Here is an 11,145-nt window from a genome sequence, read left to right on the forward strand (position 1 = left end):
AGGAGATCTAGCAATTGATGAACTTCACATATTATTCAACAATATATACAATACTGGGAAATCCAGAAGATCTCTGTAACTCTATTTTCATAGCAATACCAAAGAAAGCAGGTGCAGTCAGATGCGAAAATTTTAGAACTATAAGTTTAATAAGCCACATCAACAAAATACTGTTGCGTATAATTAACAGGCTAAGGAATAAGATTAACCCCGAAATCGCAGAAGAACAATATGGATTCCAACCTGACAGAGGGACAAGGAATGCAATATACCTCCTCCGTGTTTTAAGTGAAAGAGCTATACAGGTTCAGACCCCACTATACCTCTGTTTTGTCGACTACAAAAAAGCTTTTGATAGAGTACGCCACGAAGAAATACTAAAACAACTGCACTCCATTGGCGCTGATGAGAAAGACCTCAGACTCATGCAAACATACTACACCCAGCAGGCATCTATCAAAATCGGAAACTCTATAGGAAATCCATTCCTATTAAGAAAGGAGTCCGTCAAGGGTGTGTTGCCTCACCAGATCTGTTTAATCTATACCAAGAAACAATCATGAGGGCATAAATAATATGGAGGGAATAAAAGTAGGAGGTCACAACATAAATAATATAAGATACGCAGACGATACGGTACTCATTGCAACATCAGAAATCCAACTTCAAAAGATTGTTGACAAAGTGGTAGTAGATAGTGAAGCCAAGGGAATGGAAGTGAATATCACCAAAACGGAATGCATGGTAATACAGAAAAACCCCGAAAACAACAACACCTGCAATATAACGATTCACGGCGAGCAACTTACCAACGTAGAAAGTTTTAAATACCTAGGTTCAATAGTGACAACAGATGGAAGATGTAACCGAGACATACGAGCAAGAATAACTCAAGCCAAACAGGCCTTCATGGACCTGGGGAAACATTTTGAAAAACAAACAGATGTCGTTCGGGATTAGATTCCGAGTCTTCAAGTGCTACGTGTGGCCAATCTTGTTATACGGATGCGAAAGCTGGACTACAAATGCAGAAACACAAAAGAACATTGAAGCTTTTGAAATGTGGTGCTTGAGAAGGATGCAGAGAATATCGTATACTGCACACAAAACGAACGAAGAAGTGCTAAAACAAACATACCAACAAAGGAAACTAATGCCCTTAATAGTGGATCGACAACTATCCTTTTTCGGACACATAGTAAGGAAAGATAAGAATGAATACCTGGCAAGTTGTGGAAAAATACCTGGTAAACGCGCCCGGGGGAGACAAAGAAAAACACTCATAGACCAACTGAAGGGCTTCACCAACCTAACAATCCAAGAGCTGTTTGAAAAAGCAAGAGACAGGGAGGAATGGAGAGAGATAATTCATGCAGTATCCGAAGCCTGGACCAGGCATGGAACCTATAAGAAGAAGAAGAATTCAACACTACAGAAACCTGGATAAACCTCTAGTTCCTAAGGTTTAAAAAAAAAAATATATATATATATATATATATATACACACATGAAGTGACAAACTTACAGCTTGATCAGATCCTACAAACGAAATGGCGTGAATGTCGGGATGGTCACAAATAAAATTGACAGCTGTGGGAAAAAAAAATGGTTTACCGTACATTAACACAACAGCAAAACTTTTTTAAAAAAACATATAAGATTAAGTAGTTAAAATATTACTCATTCTTTGTTGCCCTCTTCATTGCGACTTGTAATGATTTTAATATTTTTAAAATTTGTTTTGTTGGGAAAATGAAGTTTTGTACTTTACAGAATGAATAAAGTTGATGTTGCATGCCCTCTTTGGTATTGTTTTTAGACCACCACTTGGGCGATAAGTTTACACTAAATTTTCTCTACCACACCATTGCCGTTTAAAGTTTCACACAGTTTTGTGTTGGTACAATTCATACCATCAATATGTTATTATTTTCAGTAATATCTTGTAACAAAAATAATTTTATCTTAATCATTCTTTTATAGCTTACACATTCAGAGAGTAACTAATCTTTAAAAAAAAAAAAAAAAAAAGAATTTCAACACAAGTGGAAAACCATAAAAAGGAACTGAACATGATCCTTATCCACAATCTATTATTTTAGCATATAGCATACAGAGTCACAATGTCTAACCAATTCTTCATTCATTTCCTGGGAAGGCCATATGGGACCAAATTCCATTATGTACAGATCAAGTCGACTTTTAGGCACCCTTTTGTACCAGCACTATGACAATATCTGACACTGGATAAAGATATTCATAACTGATTTAATTGCAATAATGTATGTAAACCCAAGGACCCAGGCAGGAGTGTTGTGATCAGTGTCACCTTCAAAACGGCTTGAACTTATAATTAGAAAAAGCACTCTACAACTGAGAATTTTTCTTTTTAAAAATGTTTTTAAGGGTTTTACGTCGCAACACATTAAGGTTACTTCAGCACCAGTAAAAAGGAAGAAAATGGGATAGTCGAAAAATTCTAGATCTAAAATTTAAACTACATGAGAAAAAGTATGACAAAGGGAAATAGTTCAAATAGGGCATATATAAAAATTCCAAAAGCACACCATCGGTATACTTGGTTCGAGATCACCTAAAAGTCTCATCTAGACAAAAGAACAGGTCCCCATTAAGAAGAATACACTCAAATATTTACAAATCATGATATTCAAAACAAAAAGTGAGATGATTTACAAGGAAAAAAAACATAATCTCCCAAAACTATAACTACATATTTGACTGTTTCCCTTACTTCCAGCCAAGGATTCCGGTCAGCACCAGGACAAAACCAAGTAACCCCATCCAAAGACAGAAAGCAAGTTGGAAAACAGAAATAGGGTGATAGAAGACGCATTGAGTGCCTTCCTTCCCACTATGTAGCCCTTCAGAGCTGGAGTTTATCCTGGTTTCTATAGCGTGAAAAGGACAATAGCAATTGCTTGTCATCCTTTGGAAAGGATGCCAGTCTATTGCAAAGTACTTTCCACAAAATCTAACAGACCCAGCTACCCATTCACTGCTGAGTGGACAGGGGGGGGTCAGAAAAAAATCTCGACTGCACCCGGGATCGATCTCGGTCCCTTTGCATGTGAAGCGAGTGATCTACCAACTGAGCTATCGTATCGGGACCCCCCCCCCCCTACTCCCTTCCCAATATAGGAGGACAACCAAAAAAATCCCACCCAGAGCTGAGACTCTGAAACTACAAGACTGAGCAAAACGATATCATAAAATGTCCTTACAGTCATGACGTCCATGGATGACATTGACAACACCTGGGGCATGCCAGCCTCCATCAACAATTCCATCAGAATCATGGTGGCACCAGGGTCTCTCTCTGAGGGCTTCATTATACTGGTGTTACCACAGACAGTGGCCATTGGGAACATCTAGCAGAGAAATAGAGGGAATATTACTGTAATGATTTTATGTCTCAGTGAAAAAAAGTGAAAAAAAAAAAATCAAAACGATGCTTAAAAACACGGAGAATACAAAGTAAAGTAATTTTTTGTTGATAAAGTGGAAACCTGAAACGTCCATTTTTATCTATTTTGCTATATTAAATTGAAGCTTACATTCAATTTCACATTGTTATTTATTTATTCGAGCTTCGAGCAGCAACATTCACATTTATAAAATATAGCAGCTTTATCGAAATTGTACCACCAAAACCTGCAGGTCATGCTGACCACTCATATTACTAGAATTTCGAATGGTCATTTTGGGAATACTTTCCAGCGTGGTTGGAGACTAACGCATTATTTGCTTTACTTTTTCTTTCCTTTCTTTAAATACAAAAATAAAGTATTTTGTATCATTATAACCATTTAAATAATCATAAAACTCATTGGATAAATGTGGGCGTCCTTGAGATAATCAGTCACATGGTGAAAAGCTTTGATCGGAGATATTGACAATTTTAGTCAAGAGGTCAATTTTTATGGAAAATGAGTTATCAAAAATCGTCAAATCAAACCTTTTTCTATATATTGATGAAATATTTTAATTGAATTCTACTCATAAATTTTTATGAAGGTAATTATTATACTTAATTTCATCTTTGTCAACTTTGGAAGCGATTTTCTCAAAATTAGCGTTTCACACCCGAGCCCATGCATATGACCATAACTTCATGAGAAATCACCCAATTTGCTTCAAATAAAGATTAAAATGCTCAGGAGACACTGGGTTTTCAAAAAATGCACCAAAAAAACAATAAACGCAAAACAAAAATTTTCACCATGTGACTGATTATGTCAGGGATGTAAACAAATATCTTATAATGATCAGTTACCCAAAGTGGAATCATAGCAGGGAAGTTGAATGGGGTGATACCAGCCGTGACACCCAAGGGCATGCGGAATGTGAAGGTGTCCATGTCTTTGGCAATCCCAGGCATGGTCTCACCCAGCTGTAACGATGTGATGCTGCAACAATGTTCCACAACCTCTGTTGTCCACAATGAAAAATTTAAAGGATAAGTGTTTTAGTTGCGGGATGTAAATACAAAGCCTTAAAAAATCTGAGATTTCAGAATAATTAATCATAACAAATTATAATAAATAGGTTGTTGTAGTAGTGGTGGTGGTAAAGACGATGTGTAGGTGATTGTTGTATTAGTGGTGGTGGTAAGAATGATGATGTGGTGGTAGAGATCATGATGTGGTGGTGGTTGTTTTAGTAGTGGTTAGGTAGGTTTCAGGTAAAATAAGTGCTATAGAAATAGAAGATAGAAAACAAGACATAGGGCAGTCTATATCTGCAACTATTACACGAAGGATGGTTTTTAAAAATATAAAATAAATAAATGTCAGAGGAAATCTATAAGTGCGATTATATACGTACATTCTCAGAGACATTGGCATGAGATCGTTAAAAAAGAGACACTCAGATGATTTCAGATACACAATACATCGACTAAAGAAATGATTAAAAATTATTAAGAATTTCAACTATGCTTTATTCAGTTGTCCAGTGGACTGTTGAGTTATATGCCCCTCTCTCAATGCAAAGAATTAAGCATGAAAAGACATCTACAAACATCTCCAAGGCAGAATAAAACTTACGCAATCCTCTAATAACATCTCCCTCTGCATCTATCAATGTTTTTCCCTGCTCCTCTGTGATATTTGCAGCAATGCGTTTCTACAAAAAGAAAATATATTAAAAAATCAAAACACTTTATTGATTTAAAAACAAAACAAAATTAAAAAAGCAAATTTAATAACAAATCGTAGTATTCCACTTTTCCTAACCATCACTTTCAACTTTCATTAATAGTACAAAGCATAATTTAAGTGCTTAGAGCCTGTTAAAATGAAGTAAGGCGCTATACAAATGTCATTCATTATTCATCAGTGTGTCAGATAATTTAAGATCTAACACACAGCTCCCCAATCAATGCTGTGTGATCAAAAAAAAAAAAAAAAAAAAAAAAACCACCTCGACTCCACCCAGATTGATATCAATCCTTTTGCTTGTGAAGCAAGTGCACTACCAACCGACATATCAGGACACACAGAAAGATGATTAAAAGGGATAAAAATATCTCTCACTTGGGACGCTTTGTAAAATGCTTGTGCACATTTAAAGGATAACATACTATATAAAAGCTCATGTTTATTTATTTTATATTTTTTGTTCTTCTTCTTCTTCAAGTACCAAGTCTGTGCCAGACATCGGTGATCATGGTACGCCATTCATCTCTCTGATCAGATAACCTCAAAAAAACTAATATTACTCTTTTCTTTCTTTGTCACCCATCTGTTCAAACTATTCAAATTAATGTTTTTCTTGTTCTACCTTTACTCTTTTTTTTTCTTTTTATTAAAGCATACCAAATTTTTCTTGATCAAATCTTGGAATTTGAACATGATTTGTTGTCGAGTAAGAACGGTTGTGTTGGACCATTCTGGATAGGCAGCCTTGGCAGCGGCCACAGCTGCTTCCATCTCTGCCTGAGTGGATTCTGGTACCCGAGTTATCACTTCATTTGTGGCCTGGATGGAAGCAATTCAAATTTAATAATCAATTTATGTATCAAGAAGAAGAAGAAGAAGAAGAAGAAGAAGAAGAAGAAAAGAAGAAGAAGAAAGAAGAAGAAGAAGAAAAAAATGATAATGATGATGATAACGATAAAGTTGTTATGACTATGATCCATATTTTTACAGGTAAAACACTAAACTTTTAAATAAAGTAATCCATGTACAAACAAGACGAGGAAAAAAAAAGTAAAGTTTATAATTAAGAGTTGTGATCTAAACACTGGGTATAATAAAATGCAAAAGGTGTTACCCAAAGAAAAAACAAATTTTAATTTAGTTAAGTTAGAATAGAAAAACAAAAATAAACAAATGCATGTACACGTGCATATAAAACACTCATATACATACACATACATATATATATATATATATATATATATATATATATATATATATATATATATATATATATTATATATATATATATATATATATATATATATAAACAAAGAATAACTCACAAGACTGGGTAAGTCAACCCGACACACACACACACACACATACACACACACTCACACAAACACATACAAACACATTACTCACAGGATTGGGTAGGTCAACCCACTTGTCTGTCTTTGACTCTACAAATTCGTTGTTGATGAACATTTTCGTTGTTGGCTGTAATCAAAATATAAGTTTGAGACATGTCCATTTCCAAATTATTAGCAAAGAATCAACACAATTGGGATAATATGTAATGTTAAACTTAGCTGATCTGTACAACTTTAAAAAGTATAACAGCATCTGCACACCAAAGAGTATTTCAGTCGCAATAAAAAGAAAGATGATGAGATAGGTAGATAAGAGAAAAATGGATCTCAGATTAAGTTGTACTTGAAAGTACCCAAGAAAATGAAAGCCAAAGAGCACTTGTTCAAATAGATGACAAAAGTAGATCACAAAAGCATTATTTCATCAATCGCATTTTTAAAAAGTTCCATACAAATTACAGTTAAAGACTACACGTTCGAAGAGCACAGGGAAAGAAATGGTAGTCGCATTTTTTGTTTGGGGGGGGGGGGGGGGGGGGGAATTTTTCAAAGAATTGAAGATATGAACACTTTTTATCTTAATGTATTGCAACATAGATAAAGTCTTATTATCTAAAAATGTTTAATATAACATTCTCTAAAAGATGATAAATATATATAAAAATATAAATCTGAAAGTGACTCGGATGTTTTTTCCCCCTGTGCCCTTCATTGAGATTTGAAAGTAATTGGTCACTACTCTGCCCTAGACAGAGTGAATTTGAGATGTAAATGTCAATAAGACTGAGTGGCTGCTGGAATAAAAAAGAAAAACAGCTGGGTGATTGATATGGCATGAAACAGATCTCTTACGAAGGTAAACAGTGTGTATTGGAAGGGCGGGGTGTATATAATTATCATGCCAAGTAACAAAATTGTATATAATAATAAATATATTAACTCATCAGTATAAACACTTAAGCTAAAATACTTCGTTGTCAAACACTCTAGATGAAAAACAAATCTTACCACAGATGAGGAGGAGTAACAATCTTGCATGGTGCCAGATGGCCTGAAAACAGAACAATGCTTAGAAATCAATCAAATGGTAAAATTTCATTTCTTGGTCAAGTTGAGATTACCATGATAAAATGTGAAATTAAACTTGTAAAAAAAGTTGTTCGTCATCCTCTCTTGAAGGGTGGGCATAAAAAGTTCCAATTCCAACTGATACCACACTTGTACAATTGAACTACTTTCAAATCCAACAATAAGGCTATTACTATTACGGACAGAATTGACAAATATTTGTAGTTAAATATATATTCTGTGGAATTAATGAATGGCAATTCTATCATTTTCTTGATACATGGTAAAACCATGCACAGAAGGAGAATCAATACTTTCAGTTCATGCTGCCAATTCAAATAATTTACAAAGAGAAATGTATAACACATCACAACTGCATAAACTAGATAGGGCAACTTTTGATTCTTCTCTATCTTTTTTAATGACGTTGAATAGGTTATAGTTATGCTGACAAGAAGAAATCACCTGGCTTAATCGTGGTAATGAGCCTGCAATATATATAATATTGTCAAAATCTAACATTGTGGAAAAATCGAGAGAGGAAACATTTTGCCTATAACCCGCATCATAGATGACTTTGGTATTTTTAGTAAAATTTATCTGTGAAAGGTCTGTGAATAAGAAAATCTGTTATGACGTATTGAGGGGGAGGGGGGCACTAATTTAACAATATATCATCATAGACATTCAAGTCTTCTTCTTCTTTAAGCTTATCTAGCATTTTGAAGGGTTGCTAAATGAATGCCACATCTCCATGCATCTCGGTTCAGAGTATCATCTTCCTCCAGGGCCAGTTCTTTCATATCATCCTTTACATTATCCCACCATATAGTCTTTGGGCGTCCCTTTTTCCTTTTTCCCACTAATTGTAAGTCCAATACTTTCTTTCCCACGTACTCCCTCTCTCATCTCTTGACATGTCCGAACCATTTCAATCTATCTTCTCTCATCTTTATCAATACATTCTTCACTTCAGTCAACCTTCAAATTTGTTCATTTCTCACATTATCTTTTCTTGTCCAGCCAAGTGACCATCTCAACATCCTCATTTCTGCCACCTCAACTTCTTTATCTTGTTTCTTTGTTGTAGCTGCTGTCTCTAGTCCATATAACATTGCTGGTCTTATAACTTATGTATATATTTTCCCCTTCAGCTTTGCGGAACTTCGTTTGTCACACATAACTCCAGTTACCTTCCTCCAATTATTCCAGCCTGCCTGTATCCTCTTCTTAACCTCCATCTCATTGCCCCATCTCATCTTGAATAGTTGTTCCTAAGTATTTGAATTGGTTTGTCTCTAGCAAGAGACACACTTTTTTTTTTTTACTTTTTACCTCTTCTCCTATCTTTATTGTGTGGAGTGGACTGAGAGCAGATCCCTGGTGTAATCCAACTCTTACATTAAATGGATCAGTTGAGCCAACAAATGTCCTTACCACTGTTTTGTTTCATTTGTATATATCTTGGATAACTTTGATATAATTCTTTGTTACCCCCTTTTCCCTTAGACAGAACCACATTTATTCTCTTTGTTCCCTATCATATGCTTTCTCCAGGTCAATGAACACACAATGTAATTCTCTTTGCTTTTCTCTATACTTATTTTAGAGCAACAAATCCAAACTGTTCTCCACTAATGTCTCCATCTTTTCTAATCCTCTTATCGATTACTCTTTCCCATATCTTCATTGTATGGCTCATTAACTTGATGCCCCTATAGTTGCCACATTCTTGAACATCTCCTTTATTTTTGTATATGGGAATCAATGTACTTTTTGTCCATTCTTCTGGTATTTTCTCTTTCTGTAAGATGTCGTTGAATAACCATACCAGGAAATTTAACCCTTCATCTCCAAGTGACTTCCAGACTTCTGCTGGTATCTCGTCTGGTCCAACTGTTTTCCCCCTTTTCATCTTGCGCACTGCCTCCCACACCTCGTTCTTCCTTATCTCATCTACTAACTTCTCTTTAGGTTGTATAACTGAACTTATCCTCTCCCTGTCATTCTCTTCATTCATGAGGCACTCGTAGTGTTTTCCATCTTGCTCGAATCTCTTCATCTTTGCCCAATAATCTTCAATTCTCGTCTTTGATCGTCTTAATATGTTATATATCTCTCCTATTCGTGTCCCTCTGTTTCGTTAGCATTCTTTACTTTCTAATTGCTCATATATATCTTTGAATGTCTTGGGACTTTGCTTTTGCAACAGCTCTTTTTGCTTCTTTCTTTGCCTGCTTATATTCATCTACTTTCATAGCATCGCTGTTTGTCTCCATATTCTTCCTTGCTTCCCTCTTTTTCTTGATTGCTTCCTGAACCTCTTCATTCCACCACCATGTTTCTTTTCCACTTTTTCCTCTTCCCGAGCTGATCCCAAGCACTTCTTTGGCCACTTCACGGATTGTATCAACAGTTCTTTTCCATTCCTTTGGGAAATCAATTCCTAGTCTTCCTTCCACCGTTGTAACAAATATTTCTCTTTGCTCTTCCTCTTTTAGTTTCTGCCATCATATTTTCCCCTCACTTTGTTTCTTTATCTTCCTCTTTCCAAATGTCACTTTCGCAATAACAATCTTATGTTGCGCTGCCACTCTCTCTCTCCCGGCAAACTGCCACAATCTGATACTTCCTTCAAATTTCTCCTCCAGCACAACAGGTAATCCACTTGTGTCTTTCTCACATCACTTGAATACATCACTCTGTACCATAGAATTAAACGAATGAGAATACGTACGAAGCCTAAAAAGTGTCCACCAATGAAAGCATTCAGCGCCATTTTATCGTTGGCTGAGAATGTAGTCATTACCATTCATTCGGTCTCTATGTCAACATAACGACACAAGAAAAACAACAAACAATATCAAAATCCACAATAAAATGTTTCAGAACTGTTGCGTATATTTATGGCACAATGAAGCTGTCAAAAAATGAAGTTAGAGAATGTGTGTAATCATGTATTATAATAACCTGTAATGTGTTTTCCAACCACCACATCATCTACTACTACAACCACCACCACAATATCATTACTAACACTACTACTACAACCACCAGCCCCACATCATTATCACTACCACTACTACTACACCACCACCAGCACATCATCATCACTACCACTACTACTACAATCACCACAACCACATCGTCATCACTACCACTACTACTGCAACCACCACCACCATATCATCATCATTACCACTACTACCACAACCACCACCACCACTACTACTACAACCACCACCACATCATCACTACCTCAACTACTACAACCACCACCACAATAGCATCACTACCACTACTACCACAACCACCAGCACCACATCATTATCATTACCACTACTGCACCACCACCAGCACATAATCATCACTACCACTACTACTACAACCACCACAACCACATCGTCATCACGACCACTACTACTACAACCACCACCATATCATTACCATTACCACTACTACTACAACCACCACTACCACCATATCATTACCATTACCACTACTACTACAACCACCATAACCACATCGTCATCACTACCACT

The 11,145-nt window shown here is 35.9% G+C and overlaps 2 protein-coding genes across 2 annotated transcripts; both read right to left on the reverse strand.

The window, feature by feature from the left end:
- Positions 1–1,525: 1,525 nt before the first annotated feature.
- LOC144961161 (putative methylmalonate-semialdehyde/malonate-semialdehyde dehydrogenase [acylating], mitochondrial) lies at positions 1,526–7,588 on the reverse strand (the record flags this gene model as incomplete). Its single annotated transcript, XM_078894453.1, is given in 8 exon segments — positions 1,526–1,590; positions 3,243–3,281; positions 3,284–3,389; positions 4,295–4,449; positions 5,067–5,145; positions 5,838–5,999; positions 6,588–6,662; positions 7,544–7,588. Coding segments are annotated over 8 exon segments (711 nt in total), but the record flags the coding sequence as incomplete, so codon positions are not given.
- Positions 7,589–9,771: 2,183 nt separating this feature from the next.
- Positions 9,772–10,107, reverse strand: LOC144961160 (uncharacterized; the record flags this gene model as incomplete). Its single annotated transcript, XM_078894452.1, has 1 exon — positions 9,772–10,107. A coding segment is annotated over one exon (336 nt), but the record flags the coding sequence as incomplete, so codon positions are not given.
- Between the last annotated feature and the right edge of the window lie 1,038 nt (positions 10,108–11,145).

The sequence above is a fragment of the Berghia stephanieae genome, unplaced genomic scaffold, assembly GCF_034508935.2.
Source record: "Berghia stephanieae isolate SIO BIC M18660-M18661 unplaced genomic scaffold, UCSD_Bste_1.3 scaffold1583, whole genome shotgun sequence".
Taxonomy (NCBI): Eukaryota; Metazoa; Mollusca; class Gastropoda; order Nudibranchia; family Aeolidiidae; genus Berghia; species Berghia stephanieae.